At 38.0% G+C, this 19,771-nt stretch overlaps 1 protein-coding gene across 1 annotated transcript in view; it reads left to right on the forward strand.

Moving 5' to 3' along the window:
- Positions 1–14,618, forward strand: part of GRIN3A (glutamate ionotropic receptor NMDA type subunit 3A) — a 202,088-nt gene extending 187,470 nt beyond the window's left edge. Inside the window, exon 9 of the mRNA XM_074282997.1 lies at positions 13,905–14,618. Coding sequence (XP_074139098.1) covers positions 13,905–14,241 — 337 coding nt within the window. The 3' untranslated portion in view covers positions 14,242–14,618. The remainder of the gene's footprint in view (positions 1–13,904) is intronic.
- Positions 14,619–19,771: the final 5,153 nt, after the last annotated feature.

Consider the following 19,771-nt stretch of genomic DNA (forward strand, 5'->3'; position numbering starts at 1 on the left):
AAGGAGTTTTAGAGTTTTGGGGTCCCCTATTCAAGAGTGATGAGGTTAGTGGCAGGTTCAGGGAACCAAATGAAGAGGTTTGGCTCCCCTAAAATCCCCTAGGATTCAGAGCAGGGTATAGAGTTGTGGGAACTCCCCTTCTGGCAGTACAGAGGTCCTTTGTAAGGGAATTTATGAACCCAAAAAGCTAGACTGATAAAAAGAAGTTTATTATTGGCATTGGGAAGTCAGCCTTTGCTATGCATGAATAGAAAGGCTGAATTCCTTGGTGGCAAGGTTCTGACAGAGAAGTAATGTTTCTAGCAGAGAAATCCCGACAGAGAGGTATAAAGTCTTGTTACAGAAAATAGGTGAGAAAGAGATAAAGAGAGGGTGACACTGAAAGAGAATATCATTTCAGCAGAGGTTGCTGCTATGTCAGGGAGAGAGGCTCCTTGGCATGTTAGGTCCTCTGCAAGGACTGAGCCCCAAGTGGGCTTATATTATAATTGAAACCTGACTACAAGCTGAGGGTTGCTCTTGATGGGGGCTGGGTGCAGTTTGAGCTGGAATCAGAATAGAGAATCTTGGAATTGAATGAGTGTCTCTGGGCTAATCTTCACCTCAATAGGGCTCTTAATCAATAGTGAGTATTATCAATGGGGCTGGTGCCTCTCTCAGGCTAACAGAATGAAGCTGTTTATCCTGTTTCCCTCGGGCGGGTCTTTTACAGAGGCCAGAATTCAAGGAGACTTTCTCCTTGAAGGAATTTCAGAGAGAGAGCTTCAGGTCCCCCTTCAGGGACAGATATATATGTAGAAGGTAAAGATACAATATGCCTATATACATACTGTAATGGGAAGTGCAATGGCCAAGTGGTTGGAGCAATTAAGTTCAATTGTTAAGTTCTAATACTTATTCTAATACTTATTACCTTGTGATCTTGAGTAAATCCCTTCCTTTCTCTATCCTGTCCTCAGTTTTTCTTTTGGGAAAATGAGGGTATTGGACTAGATGATCTAGTTCTAAAGCCTCTTATCATATGAACCATTCAATCTCTTATGAATGAATGAATGCTCTTTATCTTGTCTCCAACTTCTAGTCCCAATTATCAACTTTAACAAAGAGAAATAAAACATTTTAAAATATTTAACATGCTTAAATATTTTATTTTTAATGAAATAATAACTGTGGAGGATACAATGATTTGGACTGTAGGGCAAAAGTGAACAATCAAAACTTCAATAGAATAGACAACCCTTTAATGAGTCAAAATTCATTGATTTGCATGGCAACCCCTATAGCAAACATGTACAGTCAAGCAAAAGAAATCCACGCATTGATCATGTCTAAAAAATACATGCTGCAGTCTGTACTTGGGCCCAAGATCTCTCCATCAGGTGGTCAGTTAGCATGCTTCACCATCAGTCTTCTGGAATAAAATTGAGTTATTTTTGTTGATCAGAATTCATAAGTCTTTCAAAGTTTTTGGATAGACAAAATCTTAGGATGAGATTATTCTTCAGGTTTACATAGAACATTCTTCATAAGAACTAGATGAGCTAGGAATGTTTTATCTTATTAGGATCATTTTGCAGTTGGGAAAACTGGTCTAAGGAGCTGAAATAAAACCCCAAGGAAACATAGTTTATAAGTGGTAGAGACAAGACTAAATCTATATTTCCTGACTCTGTTTTATTCCATGAACCTTGACAGCTATTTCTTCCTTCCTTCTTCCCCTGGTTCTCACCTAGGCTAACATTTTGGGAGAGGAGGGGAAAAGGAAGGAAGAAATAATTCAATTTCTCATTACCCCCCCTTAAGCCCTACTTCTGAACAATAATGTCAAGAAGACTTGGATACAGAATCAGTGAATAAGTAAACAAATCCATTAAATTACTCAAGTAATAGATATTAATATCTAAACTAAGCCATCAAACTGTTCTAGGTAATTAAAGTTCCCTGGCTGCATTTTTTGAAATATGTTTTCATTGCTATTTTAATTTTTACATCAACTATATTTCCAAGCTGGGTCAGTATAATTTTGTAGCATTCAGGTTTCAGCTGTTTTGTTGTCATTTTTTCCATTCATTTGTGTTGCGTCTTTAATGAATAAAATTAATTTGGGGGAAGCCTTGCCCTTGTTGTTCAGTCATTTTCAGTCATACCTGACTCTCTGTGACTCCATTTGGGATTTTCTTGACAAAGATACTATAGGGTTTGTCGTTTCCTTCTCCAGCTCATTTTACACATGAGGAAACTGAGGCAAACAGTGAAGTGACCTGCCCAAGGTCACACAGCTAATAAGGGGCTGGGGTGGGACTTGAATTCAGAAAGAAGAAACTTCCTGATTGCAGGTATGGCATTCTATTCACTGTGCCACCTAAGAACTCCAAGGTTTGTCCTAGAATTCTGATTTCAGGTGGAAGCCTTTTTGTTTAGGAAGAGAGGGTCACATGCAATGATTCATTTCTGCCTTCCCCTTAAGAATCGATGATGATTTCCTAATATAGTCAGCCCTGGAAATTCAGAGTCAGAGCAGAGTAAACAGAGAGCCCCAGGGATTGCTGACAGCTTTCTTTACACTTAATTTAAACTTGAATAATGCACCAAGTCTCAGAATGCAACTACACAAGCATGAGATGGGAGAGATCTGATTAACGGTGAAAAAGTAAAATGAAAAAGGCTTAAGGATGTTAACTGACTACAAGCTTGAGGGAATCAACAAAGTGATATCATTGCAAAAAAAAAAAAAAAATAGTGATCTGAAGCTCCAGTAAAAAGGCTTACTATACTGGTCAGAATAAGAAAGTCAAGTCAATGAGCATTTATTAGGTATTTACTATGTACCATGCTCTTGCTAAGTGCCAAGAATTTTCTTAAAGCTTCCATTCAGAAAGGAAGGTGATAATGCTTTGTCTGCATTATTCAGTTCTGGATGCCATATGTTAGGAAAGATGCTGAGAAATTGGAATATACATGGAAAATGATGACTATGCTAAATGAAGAATGACTGAGGGAATTCTGGGGACCCTCCAGAAAAAAATAAAGAGAAAGCGTCATTTATTGTGAAGGCTTGTCACTTAGAAGTGAAATTAGATGTATGCTGTGTAGCCCCAGATAGCAGAATGAAAACAGGGAGACAGATTTCAACTCAATATAACAGAGGTGATAAGATTATGCTGAGAAAAACACAGAAGCTGAAGTCAAGAAACCCGAGTTCAAGGTCACAGGATTTAGAGTTCAAGGTCACAGGATTTAGAGCACAAACAAACACCAGAGGTCACCTAGTCCCATTCCTTCATTTTGCTATGAGAAACCTGAAGCCCAGAGAGGTTAAGTAATTTTCCCTACTGTCACACAGGAGGTAAGTCTCTGAGTTCAGACACAAGCCCTTTTACTCCAAATCTCAGACTTTATCACTTTATTAAAAAAAAAAAAAAAAAAAAAAAAGGAACCTGTATCCACTGACAGTATTTATACAAACTGAACAAGCCACTTTCTCTCTCCATTACCTGTAAAGTGATGAAAATCATACTTACTTGACTTCCTTGGGGGTCCTTGTGAGGGAAGCACTGTGAACCTTAAAGCTCTATATTTTATTCTGATGTTATTATGCTAACAACTGAGTGATCTGAAAATGCAATGCCCCGCTTAGTAAATGGTAAAGCCATGATTATTGACAGTGTTTGAGCATAAGCTGGATGGTTTCCTCATCAAAGATGATGTGCTAGATGATTCCTTCATGGGGTAAGTAGAGTACTCAGTAGAGTCAAACTCAAATGGAAAAAGGAGTGACTAAACTACGTACAAGAATCTCTGCAAGCCACATAGAACTTAGAAAGCCACCTATTGTCAATATTAACCATGTTTTGTTGTATTTTTATTCATCTTGTTAATTATTTCCCACTTACATCTTCATCTGGTTTGGGCTACACTTGGAACTACTGTGGGCCTGCCAGCCTAAAACTCTTGTTTTTGTGACATGTTACTCACCTAGTAAATGGAAAAGTCAAGAGAATAATTCAGGGAAAAAGCTATCATTATGGACTTAGAATTTCAAGGATTATTTAGTTCAGACCCCTCATTTTCAGATGAAGCTATGGCAAGCGTGGAGCAGCTGAGTAACTTGTGAAGGTTTGATATGGGTCAGTGATGATATAGGCTGTATTTGAGCCTATATAACATACCACACAGACATACATGTATACATGTAGGTATTGATAAATAATGTGTATTCCTATACATGTGTGGGCATGTGTGTCTATATGTCAATATATACATGTACCTATTGTTATGTATGTTACATGCATGTATGCATGTGGAAAGAGATTGATATTGATAGATGCCTATATTTCTTCTGTAATTCTATTATTTTATTTTATAAATTTAAAACATTTTTCTGAGAATGAGTCTATAGGTTTCAATGGACTTCCAAGGAGTCCATACACAAACAAAAATGTTAATAGCTCTTGTACTAGAGGGCTACTTTGATATAACTTTCAATTCTATGGCTCCAAGTGAAATTTTCAAATAAGTTAATCTATTTAGCCTGGCACCCCCTGACACAAATTCTCTCTCTGTTACTCATAAAGGCCTTCTTGCCCCTCCCTTTCATTAAATTTTAAACATTAAATTCCAAGACTTCAAAACTTCCCTGTGCTTGCTGCTCCCCCTTCTCCTCCCTCCCTCCAAATCGTTTCCTTTAACTACCAGATGCTCTGGAGCTTTGAGACAGCCAGAACAGATTATAGAACCATCCTGCCTTCTGCCTAGAAAAGAACAACTTATAGAGGAAGGATATCCAGGGAATATTTGGATGAGAGCTTTGGAGTCCACTGCCTGAGCTCTATAAAGGACACTGCAATTTTGAATGTTGAAATGTATTTGAAAGAGACATCCTTTCTTCTTCCGGGCAATGGAGTGGAGAGGATTTATTTCTGGGAAGGTGATATAGGGAAGGTGTTCTTGGGCAAGTAGTCGATTGACTGTTGTCCTTTGTTCTCAAAGACGACCAAAATGACATATCTATGTTGGGAACAAGATATATAGATCAGATCTGCACAAGCTTGGCAGGCTCGACCATGGCTTGGGCACAAATAGTCCAAAGGAACACTGAGGGGAGATTTTTCTAAATTTGCACATCTCACCTTTCTTGTGAATTACAGAAACTCTACTTAGTTCATATAACCCACAAAGGCTTTTTTAATGGAGCATATCATGCTGGGCAGACCTGTGCCAGTGTCTTTCATGTAACACAATCAATCCCAAAGTTCTTCAGAGAGAATTTTGGCAAGTACCAATCTCTCCAAACTTATCTCCTCTTCTTTAATTGTTAATAATGTCTCTTCAATCATCAAGCAACAAAAATTTATTAAGATGCCTACTGGTGTCAGTCACCATAAACTTAAGCATTAGAGATATAAATGGAAAAGGAAACTACCTCTGTCCTTAGAAAGCTTACCTTCTACTACAAGGATTCAACATGGTCACAGCTAAGCAAATACAAGAAATATTTAAAGCAAAAATACAATTATGGATGTGGAAGAAGCACAATTAAGAAAGACTTCTTAAAGAAGCAACAATTGACCCAAGCCTTATAAAGATTGTTAGGAGTCCTGAAAGGTGAATGTAAGGAAAGAGGATGTTCCAAATATAGGGGACAATAGTGCCTATCTCCCAGAGTCGATGTGAGGATGAATTATTTTCTTCATTTAGCTTTTTTACCTCCTCTTCCATTTGGCCAATTTTACTTTGAAAGAATGGTTTTCTTCAGTCAGTTTTTGTGCTTCCTTTTCCAAGCTGTTGACACTTTTTTCATAATTTTACTACATAGCTTATTTCTTTTCCCAATTTTTCTTCTACCTCTCGTACTTGATTTTTAAAATTCTTTTTGAGCTCTTCCAAGAGAATTTTTTGAGCTTAGGACCCAATTCATATTCCCTTTTAAGGCTTCACATGTAGGCATTTTGCCATTATTTCCCTTTTCTGAGTTTATGTTCTGATCTTCCCTGTTGCAGTAGTTACTTTCTATCTTAAAGGTTCTTTTGGATTTTTTGCTCATTTTTTAAAAGTTGAACTCTGTTTCTGGAGCACAGGAGAGACTATCCTAAGCTTCTTTTGCTGATTACCGGCTTTCCATCCTAGAGCTAAAGATGTTGGCAGCTTGCCCACTGCACTGGGATGGACCACCCTAGTCATACCTATTATGTCAAGGTTCCAGGAATCACAATTTGCCTTCTATGCTGGAACTGGAGGCCTCATAACTGGCCTGCTGAGTCAGGACCAAAAAAGCCTTCATTACCAATCTGTGCTACAGAACTTCTTGGTAGATAACCTTTACCCTATTTTTGCTATCCAAGTGAGACAAACCTTTCTTTTTATTTATTTATTTATTTGCTTACTTATTTGTTTGTTTGTTTGTTTTTAATTATAGCTTTTTACTTACAAGATATACGCATGGGTAACTTTTCAGCACTGACAGTTGTAAAACCTTTTGTTCCAATTTTTCCCCTCCTTCCCCCCACTTTCTCCCCCAGATGGCAGGTAGACCAGTACATATTAAATATATTAAAGTATATGTTAAATACAATTTATGTATACATGTCCATACAATTATTTTACTGTACAAAAAGAATTGGACTTTGAAATAGTGTACAATTACCTGTGAAGGAAATAAAAAATGCAGGTGGACAAAAATAGAGGGATTGGGAATTCTATGTAGTGGTTCATAGTCATAGACATAATTCCAGACCATGCTCCAAAATGGTTGGATCACTTTACAATTCCACGAACAGTGTATTAATGTCCCAATTTTTCCACATCCCCTCCAATATTTGTCATTTTCTCCCTTCATCATTTTATCCAATCTAATAGTGGAGAGATGAAATCTCAAAATTGTTTTAATTTGCATTTCTCTAATCAAAAATGATTAATAGCATTTTTTTCATATTACTACGTATAGTTTTTATTTCTTCATCAAAAAACTGACAGTTCACATTCTTTGACCATTTGTCAATTGGGGAATGACTCATTCTTATAAATCTGACAAAATATAATATATTTGAGATGAGACCTTTATCTAATAAACTGCCTATAAATTTTTTTCCTAATTTTCTATTTTCTAATTTTGGCTGCATGGTTTTATATATATAAAACTTTTTTTTTTAATTTAATGTAATCAAAATTATTCATTTTATATCTCACAATGTTCTCTATCTCTTGTCTCCTTATAATTTAACTAGAAGTTCTTTTCTCTTTAAGTTCTCTCCTCTCCTCATAGTCAAGCAGAACAATCAAATCCCTTTTCTATATGTAATTCCTTTAAAATAGTAGTTATTTTTTTCCTTCCTCCCCTCTTGAAGCCTCCTGCAAGCATTTCCAGTCCAATTCCAGATCCCAAAGTCTATTAAAAACCATAAATTTAAGTAGAATTCTTAGCTATGTCTCATTCTTTGCACTAGATCCCATACTTCAACTCCTTCAGCATTCAGCTTAACATGCCACCAAAGTCAGGAAAATGTGGATCTCAGGAAAGGCTGAAGTTGGAAATGTCTCTTGATGCATTTATCACTTCTGTCTTAAAAGATGATTGGGAAGAAAAGGGTTCAAAGACCTCAGGAGTCCGGTACTATCTGGTCAACAAACTGATAGCAAGGGTTTCTATTTTCTAGGCCACAGAATCCACTCTTCAACCCCAGTAAAACTTTTCATGGAAGATCTACTCAAAATCAACAGGGACTCATCTTTAGGACTCGCCTCTGCATATTTCATAAATTCCACTGTAGTAAATTTTCTTTCAAGAATCTTGTGACCTTTGGAAACATATGTGGTGAATGAGGGAGTTCTCATTTCTCTCCTCACTTTTAATCCATAAGCACTGGAGCCAGGAGACCCAGGTCTACCTAATAGGATCATGTGACAGGGTGAGGACTTCTTGCTAAATAAACCTCAGTTTCTCTACCTGACCTACCTCAACTGAATGGTTTAAGAAAAGGGTTTTGCAAACTATAAAGCACTAAGTAACATTATGTGAACTATCATCCAGTGGGTCTGGCTTGAGTTTGTCATTACATTTTCTAAATGTTTATGAAGATGGAATCATTCTGTAAAGGAAGACTCAGGTAACTCTGCTAGAATTAAGTGTGTTGCTTTTGAGGCCATTGAGCAGAATCAGGAATGTAGAAGAAGGGCAAAAAACTCAGACTAATCTAATATCCAAATGTTTATAGTTCTCTTATTTTTGCATTTTTTACCTTATTTCCAGTTCTCTATGGTTTCAGCCCTTATATGATCTCTATTTTGATATGATCCCTGATCTTGTATAATCTCTGACCTTGCATATAGTCTATCTACCTGTCTGGTCTTTGTTCATATTATGTTTTATGGCCCTCTGGTGTCGTGCCCTATATGGTTTCTATCACTATATACATCTTAGTCCCTCTATCAGCCGAGCTTTGATGTTTTCAGACTGAGTAGACTCTCGGGCTTGAGCATGAAGCATAAGCTTGCCAGTTGGCTCCCAATATGGCAGCATGGAAAAGGAATAATAGATTTGGAGCCAGGGAAAATGGACTCAAATAACAGTTTGCTATCGACTTACCTGTGGACGAAGTCTGGACAGGTCACAAAGCCTTTCTGGGTCTCCATCTGTACGAGCAAAGGAGTCAAGACTCTCTCTCAGGTCCTTTCTGATTGTTTACATGGTTCCTCCACATAAAATAATCACCAGCTTCTTTAAGTCATCTTATGTATTGGATGCTGTGAATTCATATGCTCAAGAGCCACAAGGATCCAGATGGAAAACCTAAAAAAATCAGTCAGTAAGCCAAAGATGAAATTATATTAATCTGGTCTTTTCCTTCCTGTTATCTTTTAGAAAGGATGTCATGGAAATCTGTACCTGCAAATACATACATTCTCTTCTCCCCTTCACCTGAGAGAAGATGTAGAGAAAGTATACATTGCAAGCTCCATCTGTTCTTTTTGTCCCTCCACCTCATAGTGCCAGGTTCTCCTAGGGCCTTCCAGGATTATTACCCCACAGGAAAAAATTGATTAGACTAATGGAGAATGGGGTGATTTATCTGCCACGGCCCCTAGAAGAGAATGCCATTTTCCCCTGGGAAGTAAGCAATAGCTTACCTTTGTCTGCCAGGGAGCACTGCTGCTACTTTCAGCCTACTTTCTTCCTTCCTTTCTCCCTTGGCATTTGACATTTACCAGACCCAGTCTATGCAGAGAGGTGACACAGAATAGTGGGAAAAGCTTTCTCATTCACTTGCCCATTGACCTGGGCAAAAATCACTTAATTTCTCCAGACTTGTTTCCTCATCTATAAAGCAAGGGAATTGGATCAGATGGCTTCTGTGGGGGCTCCAATTCAGCTCTGGTTCTGTGATCCCAATTAATATCTGTCAGCATATTACAGGAAATGCCAAAGAGTGGAAATGTCTCTACCAGCATTGTAGCAGTGAGCATTCATGAAGCCTCAGAAAGAGCCAAGGTCTTGAGGGCTAGGAGAGGCAGTGCCTTCATGATGGTCTGGACCTAAGTATTTATCTTTTAGTCCAAGAAACACGAGTGAGCGTTGATATATATGTACAATACACTATGTTAGGTGCTAAGGATACACAAATGAGAAACACAAAAGCCCTAGCCTTCAAGCTTAAAATATTGATATAGGTTAAAAAAGAGGCCAAACATATGTTCTTTGGAAAAGACATTAAGAGCTTAGAACATGCTTAGAAGATGATAACTAGGTCATGTAAAGAATGAATGAATATATATATATATATATATATATATATATATATATATATATATATATACACTTGTCATGCCCACCTAACTCTTCTCCAGAAGCCTGTATCCCTATATACAAGGGATTCCTACCTGTTATTATATTCACAAAAAGCTCACCTGTGAAGATGAGGTAGAGAAGGAGAAGAATAAAAAAAAAAAAAAAAAAAAAAAAAAAAAAAAAGGATTAACATCAAGAGTCACTAAAGCTGTTCTTAATCAAATATAAGAATTATAGCTTTTCCATCAAAACATGCTTGGTCCCATTAGTTGGTACTGACACGCTTTCTGCCATGGGCGTTTTCCAGGATAAATATTATTTATATCTGGTATTTATAATATGGTATTATATTTGAGTTGTGTGAAGCACTGTACTTTCTTTCATTTGACCCTCACAAACCTTATGAGGTGGGTACGAGAGCTATTTATATTCATCTTACAGATAAGCTTCTAATGATGTGAGATTTGAACCCAGTTATCTCCTGAATAAAAAATATACTGTGTCATCTCAGCAATGTCAGCACAAATATAGCAAAAGTGAGCCTGTGATACTTAGTCACAACCCTCACCAGTACTCCCTTCTGGGGTTCTAAAGGCCCCCATACAGAAACTTCAGATTGCTTGACAATGAAGGTGGGAAAACACCAGACACATTCAAGGGTGAGTCTAAATGTCTTCATGAACAACAGAGCCAACTCGAATTTTTTATATCCCCTTTTGCCCTCCACATTATTCTCCCTGTTCTCTCAGAGAGCCTTTAAAGAGGATCTACCCAATGTGTTAGAATCCTTCCCTTGAGTTTGTTTTTCTTCACCTGCTTTTTAAAAGCTTCTGTTCAAATTCCAGCTCTGTCATTTCTTGCCCATGTGATTTTGGGCATGGCCTTGAACCTTTCTGGGCCATTGCTACTGATTCTGTGTCTATAAAATCAACCATCACCCCTCCCCAGGCCCATTATTTAGAATGCTAGGAGGCCGGGCTGTCACCTGTCATCCTGACTTATGTCTTGCCACACTGCACTCATGTTTCCAGAAGAGAGAGGCTCATGACTGCAGTTCTGTCTCACTTAAATCCAACCCACTCACAAGTGATCATCCTCACAACTGAATTGGTTCTCTTTGAGAAAAAAAGGACAAATAACAAATAACAGGTTCTGAGTAAGAAGGACCTCAATTCAAATCCACCTCAGGTTCCCTACTACTTGTGTGACTCAATGCAAATGATTTAACTTCTCTTTGTCTCAGTGTCCTCAATTGTAAAATAAGTATAAATACCTCACAAGGTTGTGAAGATAACACAAAATATTGTAAAGTGCTTAACATAATGCTGACTATACTTAAGAGCAAATACTTAAGAGAAGCTTTGTTTCCTTCCTTCTTTTCTACTGTTACTATGGTCTTCATTCATTATAGGGAAGACTCTAATACTCTTAAAACTGATTTCCCTCTATCCAGTCTCCCTTTCTAATATATCTTTCACATTTCTTGAATATTTCTGTAGATCCATGTCAATGCTGGATGCCTTTTCATCTTTTACACACATTACCTTTTGATCAGTGGAATTCCTTTCCCTGTTCTCTAGAGATCCTTTAGAGAGATCTACCTAGTATGCTAAAATCCTTCCTCTAAGTCTTTATTTTTTATAGCTGCAAGAACCCCATTTCAAATCCTAGCTCTGCCATTTGTTTCCTATATGCATTGGTCCTTGACCCTTCTGGGCCCTGACTTTTATCTGTCAAATGAGAGGTAGACCTGTTGAACTGCTAAAATCCCTTCAAGCTCTAAATCTATGATCCTATGACCTTATTCTCCTGGATTGGGACTAACTTCCCACCATCCTTTTTTTCTTCTTTTTAATTTCATCAAATTGAATATATTGTTAATACTGTTCACAGCCATACTCTGACCATGCATACAGTGAGAAACTCTTCTAATGAAGTGCAACTGGAAAACTGTATTTCAGAAACAGAATGGTCTGTTCCTTTAGAGCCCTAGTAGTATTTTTAGCACTCCAAACTTCCCATTAAGCTGTAGGTGCCTCATTCCAAAGTGACATCCCAGTGGCACTGCTGGGATAAAAGTCAAACTAAGAGTGGTTGCAAAACCAGTTTTTATTTTGCTTCTATTCGCCCTGTGATAATTAGATATTTGCCTTGGGATTTGTTTTCTAAGCCTTAGGCCTGACATGGATTCTCCTCCCAGTAAAAATCTCATCATCTGTGGTGCTTACACATTTTTCATCCAATTCTGCTCTTTAGATGCTGACCTTTCTGGTTCACCAGCACACACAGTCAGAGCTGAACTACCAGGATGTAAGATAAGCCACTCTGGGATGATGGATGAGCAGGGCGCACTAGTACCCTGGAATAGAAGGGAGTCAGCTAAAGAAACATGTGTTCTGCCATATCTAGAGTGATATAAGACATTTCATAGTGTCATTCTCTTTGTAAATGGAAAAAGCTTTGTTAGGCTCATATATTCATGGCAAGGTGAGCCAGTTTGTATTGGGCCTATACTTGAATCCCAGATTGAATACTTACTTTAAAGCCATGAAAACCTAAGGAAGGAAATTTGGAATCTGCTAGTGGGCCAAAGGTCTAAACAGTTAGGTAGCTGGTATTAGGGAGATCCAACACATGCCAAGAAGGCCAGAAATTTAGCAACAGAGATCCAGCCCCCTGGTAAAATTCAGGAGGATGCAAGATCAGTCCCAATAAGAGTACCAGAAGATTGGGATACTGAAGAACTATGAGTAAGAAGCAAAGGCTGTTTATGAGAGAAGCTTACCTCTCTAACATTTGCTATTGAGAAAGTGAATAAGGATGGGAATAACTGAGTGCAGTTCTAAAAAGGACATTTAGAGGCAAGCATCATAAAAGGGGCAGATGGCTGATCTGTGGCCAAAAATAAGAGAAATGCTCTCCTAGTTGTGTGGAAAAGGCTGGAGCATGGCAGAGAACAGCAGTGGTGGTTAACAAAGTTTATAAAAGGAACGAGTAGTGAATGCTGAAGAAGCAAAGACCAGGAGTGGCAAACACTTGCCTTGGATCATCCCCCCTCCCCCGCCATTCCTTGGATAGTGTGATCATGTTGCATGGGATGTGTTCACAGGTGGGTCTCAGTCAAGGCATGTGGTTTGATAGCTAGTAACTTCCGCCCACACTGAATGCATACTGTTGTATGTAATAAGCAACTGATGTTCAGAGCTGTTAAGATCATATTATATTGGAGATGTCATAGAAGAGGTTCTTGTTAAGTAAGGAGAAGACAAAATGTTTAAATATATATGCGAATCCTTCCAACTAGAACATGAGATTCTGTGATATTGTAAATTATGTGCAGCTGAGCTCACCTTCAGCTCCCATTTCCCTGTGAAAGCAGAGTGGAAGTAGGGGGTCACTTGGCAACCTAAATTGAAATAATTGGTGTCCTCAGCAAGGAAATGAAGCAATTACTGACTCAAGAAAGTTATTGAAAAGACAGTCAATATGATATAATAGAAAGAATATTAGACTTAAAAGTCAAGATACTTGACTTTAAGGTCCTGCTGTATCATTTACTAGTTGCATGATCTAAAGTCTCTTCTCTCTGAGCTGCAAACTTTTCATCTACAAAATGAAGACAATGACGCCTTACCTATGAGTAAGTGGTACCATGGATAGAGCATCAGGTTTGGAGAAAGGACACTTACTAGCTTTGTGACTCTGAGCAAGTCACTTAATCCCATTTGCTTTGGTTTCTCATCTAAAAAAGGGGAGATACAATGAAGAATGATATAGCAAACCATTCCAGTATCTTTGTCAAAAAAATCCCAGGGACAAATATTTTGTCCATGGAGTTGCAAAAAGTTGGTTCAACACAGAATGACTGAACTACAGCAATCCCTTACCACCCTTACAAGATTTATGTAAGGAAAATAGGTATCCTAAAGAAAGGATGAGCCTGAAGAAAGATGTTATGTGGTCCCTACCTGGAGGTATTAGATGAATGCAGGGACAAGGAGTCAGGTTGAGGGTGAAGAGGGAACCACAGTATTCCAAGTTTACCAGAACTGGTATTTTTAAAAGTCATTCTTCTAAAGTATCTAAGTATCATTCTTTTGAAATATCTCTATTGTCTCCCTAGGTCCAATGCAGCCAACAGTCAGCTCAGCGTATGGAATACTGCCAGCCTGAGCCACTGCAATCGGCGGAAATGCACCTATAGTGATGAAGGGCAAAGCCACCTGAACATGCATCCGCATCAGGGCATCTCTCTCCCTATAGTCAGGAGAGAGATTCCCACTTCCCTCACTACCAATGGGAAACCAGACTCTCTAAATACTGCTAGGACCTCAGTGACCCAGGAACTCACTGAGCTGGAGAAACAGATTCAGGTGATCAGGCAAGATCTACGACTGGCCATGAACAGGAAGAACCAACTGGAAGAATATCAAAGGACAAACAGGACAGTCGAGTCCTAAGTGATCATATCTCTATCTGTTCTGTCCTGACCTTCCTATCCTTCCCCCCAAGCCTTTCTCTAATCCCTCTGTAAAATTTGTAATGCACTTTTGTAACTGCTGGCAGTGGTGAAGGAGAGCAAAACAATAGATTCTCCTTAGAAGGCAACCTCAAAGTGGCTCATCAAACTCCATCCTCCAGGGTGGTATTCTCATTCAGAGAAAGAATCTCTTCTTTCCTCCACGTGAATTTTGAATCAGTCAAGGGCAATCTTGGACAAAAGGAACTATGAGTAAAGCAGACCATACTTATCTCCTGTTTCCTTCTTCACCTGGTGCCACATTTCTGGTTTTTAGCCCTTTCTGTGCATTAAAAAAAAAAAAAAAAAAAAAAAAAATGTCGATCAGACCTGTGTCTCTTACTGGGTTTTGATGTTTTTTACTACTAGTATGAGCATACCTCGACTAACATGACTAATCAGATGTAATAATGTTATAGGACACAGGCAGTTTCACAAATTCAATGTTTTCAATAGTCAATTGGCCTGACAATGATACATCAGGGTTTCATGATACAACAATGTGGCTACTTTGTTTTTAATCAATGTTATTGCAAAAATTTTGAACAGCGCAATGTTAAACGAGGTATGTATAGAATGGTTACCCAGGATCATATTTTGATACTTCTTCAATTTAATCCAACTCAAATTTGGGGTGTTTTTTTAGGGGTAGGGTTAATGAAAGTAGGACAGTGGGGAAAAAAAGACCTGAACCCTCAAAAAGTTGAGTTTCAGCACAGTAACTAGGTTGATACTGTTAAGACTCTATCAGAGCAATCTTACTGAAAAACGAATGGCATCATAATCGTCAAACTAAGCTTTCTTTACAAGTGTGTGCCTTTTGTAAGAGACAAAAAGAATGAGAGAAAAGAAGACAGAGATGAGACCTCTCCGAAGAACATCTGTGTTTACTATTTGTAATAGGATGTGTGTGATTGTGAATCCTGTGAAAATGTTTGTGCAAATCATGTGGTGGGTTAATTCTCAAGTTAGCAACAACCAATCCTCTGACTGTAAGAAGTCCCAAAAGTGATCCTCATGCATGCAACTGAACCTGCTCCATCCCATCCTTCCTTTTTTGTGTAATTATTGTGATGTTTGCCAAATGCTCCAGTCACCAAAGGCATATTGAAATAACTCTTGGTTCCTCCGGTTGGTATTTCTAGTACATTTATCACCTCCATGAAGTTGGATTTGAGTCATCTAGTTGTCTCTATTTAGCACCTTCTAACCCCCCATAGCTCTCTGTAGAAGATGGGGAGGGAGCCAGGGAAGCGAAAGGATTTCAGCTATATAGGGCCCCAAGAGCTCTGAAAAGAAGTATTACTGTCTTTGGGAGAATCTGCTTACTTACAGTGTCAACTTCCACAGCCACTAGGGCACCAAAAAAAATGTCACTCAGGAATACTCTCCTTTATGTCAATTACATTATTTTTTCCCCCATTTGTTCAAATTAAACCATTCATTCAAACCTTTATTAAGCACCTGTTATAGGAAAGGAACTGCACTAGGTGCTCATAGATAGGTGAGTAAAGTGTTCATGGTCTCTGCCTTTACAATCTTACTTTTTTGAGTGCCTCTTAAGTGTCTGGCACAATAGCTGGCTACAACCAGTCAACCTGGCAAGCAGTTGACCACCTCCACCAAATAAATGAAAAGGCTCCTAGCCTCCTACTGTCCCTCACTTTATACTATGCCATCTGAAATTTCTGCTAAAGTCATTCCCCTAAAATGTAAAAACAAGTTTTCTGGAAGTTCCTATAATGTGAATGTTAATTTAAATACTCCAAGCTGAGTAGTAATTTAAACCTTGATGGTGATGAGTCAATAGAAAACAAAGCAAAAGAGCAGGTAAAGGAAGAGGGACTCAAAACTTTCAAAGGTTTCAGCCAGCCCTGCTCTCAGATTATCCCCTCATACAGCTCTAAAGTAAGAAGCCCAGAGTTTAAAGGCACACTTTTAAAACTGTCTCCCAGAATTTTCTAATTATACCCCAGAATATTGTAGGGACCAGGTGATTACCCTCTGTGCACCTCTTATCCAGAAGGTTATGTACAGATGTACCTCACTTCACAGAGTAGCCAGGTTCTGGAAAAGTTGCTTGTAAATGGAAATTTTTGTAAATCTAATTATATTATAACTGCATTTGGGTGGCTAACTACTTAGAAGAACCCAGCAGTCTTTTGTAAAGTGAAGAATCCTTTTGTAATGCAAATAATTATCCCCTAATTTATTTTTTTTCTAAGTTTTGGGTTTTTTAATAATGGATTTAATTAAAGCAGGGCACACATCAATAAAAACATTTTGAGGAATGCTCTTTTGGGTTTCTCTACCTTGTCACAAAATAGGCAGTAGTTTTTGCCCCACTCAGTCACTCAGTGTCTGTTTTGGACTACTGGATGATTAACTGGTTGTCACTGGTGAGCTGGGGTAGAAATGTAGTTGCCACCTGAGGGTCAGCTGTTGGGAGCTGTCACCAGGTTTATTGTCATTGATGTTGCTTGAAATTATTTCATTTTCTGGAAAAAAAATTTTCTTGTGATGAAATGAAACTGTTTTCATGTTAAATTGTGATGGTTATTTTTATTGCTGGTGGTTGAACAGTGTTTTGCAACTTGTGAAACAGTGTGCTGTGTTTTGTAAAAAAAAAAAAAAAAAAAAAAAAAAAAAAAAAAGCTTTCAAGAAATTATGAGTCCTTCAAAATAATTCAGTTCTGCCCTATCCTATTCTTACCTGGGCTTTATGGGATTATGCCCTATGTGTGCTCAAAGGGTGACCTTCAGGTTAGGGATGGTATTATATAAGAAAGAAAAATAGTTTTCATCCCTTGGCTGAATGAGCTCCTGTTTCACAAATACATGGTATTACAAGATGGTGAATAAAGAAGGAAAAATTGGCAGAAAGTTTGAACTCTCTTATCAAGTCACCTTGGGAATAACATTTGACCATTCTATATCTCTACACCTTCAGCTATTAAGGAAATAATGTCATTGACCATCCAATACCCAACCATGTTTTGGAAAAATGTTGGCAAATTCAAGCTATTCATTGGAAGAAAGGCTCTATGTGAGCATCAAGAATAGTTGTGGTCATTGAATGTCTAAATAACAATCACAGAGCATGCCAAACATCACACACACATACACACAATTAGGGCAAATGATATACAAGACGTGCAAGACAACTCTTAAAAAGCATTTCTAGGATAGTCAAGTGATATGACTTTAGCAATCCAGCATGGGACTCCACTGGGTTTTTTGATGTGTTTACAGAACAGTGATACTGACAATTCTATAAATGTTCATCCTCCTTGTTACATGAAGTTTTGCTGCCGCCCTTCCAAATAGGGATACTGGAGGGATTGAACAAAAGTGAGGGAAATCATCTCTCTTTAGACTCATTAGAACTAAAATTCACCCCTAAATTTAACCTTTGAGAAAAATCCTCTAAGAACCTAGGAAACTGAGAAATCAAAATTAACAATTAGTAGAAAGGACTCCTTCACAATAGTCTCTCTTTTAAGCACATTGGAAATTGGCAAGTCAAAAATCCATGCATAACTTCAAAGGGAGTATTTCTCTGGTCATTAAAATCAAATCTTTATATTTTTTGTGTGATTGAATGATAAGCTGTTCAGTCCCTCCTTTCATCATTCACCTAAGCCATAAATCTACTTCTTCAAAACTATTTACTGCTATGACTCACTGTTTGATGAAAACATGAAAACTGTTTTCACTGAGAATTAAGTGAATACTCACTGTATTTTCTTTGGAAGACTGAAGAATTTTTTCAATGCATCTTGATTCTGAAGTATATGAAACAGAGTGCTCAGCCCCAAGGAAGTAGTGAAATGTCCTTTGGGCATAAAGTGAACAGGATGATTTGCTCTGGGCATGTTTCTTGTACATCGGGTGGATAGATGAAATGTCTTTAGGTCTTTTCCATCACAAAGTTCTATGAATGTGGAATAAATGTTTGGATTGAAACAAAATTCTGGAATGATGTTGCTAGAGTTTGTTTTGGGTACTTATGAAAGAAAGGCTGATATGAATGGTACCAGACTCCTCCAGCAGAAAGTATATACGCTGGCTCATTAAAAATTCAGAAGATTTAAAAATGTAGATTGTATCACATTTGAGGAAACCCAACACTATGTTAATGAAAACATCATAGGCCAGAATTAGTCCCCCAAACTCTCTTCTCAGCCATCTTTTCTTTCACAATATTTTCTTTACTAGCAATGTCATTCATTCCCATGCTCCCAAATTGACCATTCCATCCCCAATCTTATTAAGAGGGTTACTGTGAAGACCAAATGGAATAAGCATTTGTTTACTTTAGTGCCCCAGCATATAGCAGGCATTTAATAAATGTTTACCTTCCTCAATCTTAACCTGATTCACCCAGTGACATTTCTAAGTGCCTACAGAATTCATGTGCCTGGGAATACATATGCCTGGATGTCCTTCAGGTACATCAAACTCAACACATCCAAAATTAAATTTATCTCTTCATATTCCACCTGAACCAATCCTTCCTCTAAATCTCTTTTGGGACATACCAGCATCACCCAGGCTCAAAATCTGCTCCCTTTGACTCTTGTATAAATGAAAAAACTTTTAATTTGGAAGACAAGTCTGAATTCTGCCCCTATTCTGCCTGTAATACCTCAGGAAAAATCACATCAGCTCTGTGGGCAAATAAGCAAATAAAATTTCATCTGTAAAATGAAAAAGGTTATCTTTCAAATTTCAAAGCCTATAATCTTAAGTGGTCTACTTTACTCTTTCTTACTTCTACCAACATCCAATCAGTTACTAAGTCCTCTCAATTTTACTTTGGCAATATTTCTGGATATTTGTTTTCTTATTCCAAATCCACTACTAAACCTCCTGTTTCAAGAAAGAAGGAGAAAATACATTAATAGCATCCTAACTTCTCTCCCTCCCTTCAATCTCTTAACTCCCCACTTCTTTAAACAGCTTCCAAAATCATTTTCCTAATACACAGCTCTGAACATTGACTGCCCTACCATCTCCTGTGTTCCACCATAAGTGACAGGAATACAAATTATCTTACCAACCAATATCAAGTGATAAGACTTAAAGCTGAAAAGGACCTCAGCGACCATCTAATCTAACTAACCTCATTCATGTACAGATTAAGAAACTAAGAGATTAAGTGAATTGTCCAAGTCCCAGGGAATGAGTGCCAAAAGTAGAATTTGAACCAGGTCTTTTGCAGGCTGAGCCAATACCCTCCTCTCCCTTCCCCCACTAATACAAAATCTGTCTCTAAACTTTTTCAGTTCAGGGATGCTATTTAATACAGCTGGAGGGCCTCAAGGATGCTACCAAACTCACCTTATGAGAATAGGAGTTTATTTTACAAACACCCCCTGTTCATTCCTCTTCCTTAGTAGCCCTAAAATCTGCAAGCTATATGAAGCTACTAAAAGCTCACATAGCTCTAGGGATAAATACAAAATCTT

This window comes from Sminthopsis crassicaudata, chromosome 1 (genome assembly GCF_048593235.1).
Source record: "Sminthopsis crassicaudata isolate SCR6 chromosome 1, ASM4859323v1, whole genome shotgun sequence".
Taxonomy (NCBI): domain Eukaryota; kingdom Metazoa; phylum Chordata; class Mammalia; order Dasyuromorphia; family Dasyuridae; genus Sminthopsis; species Sminthopsis crassicaudata.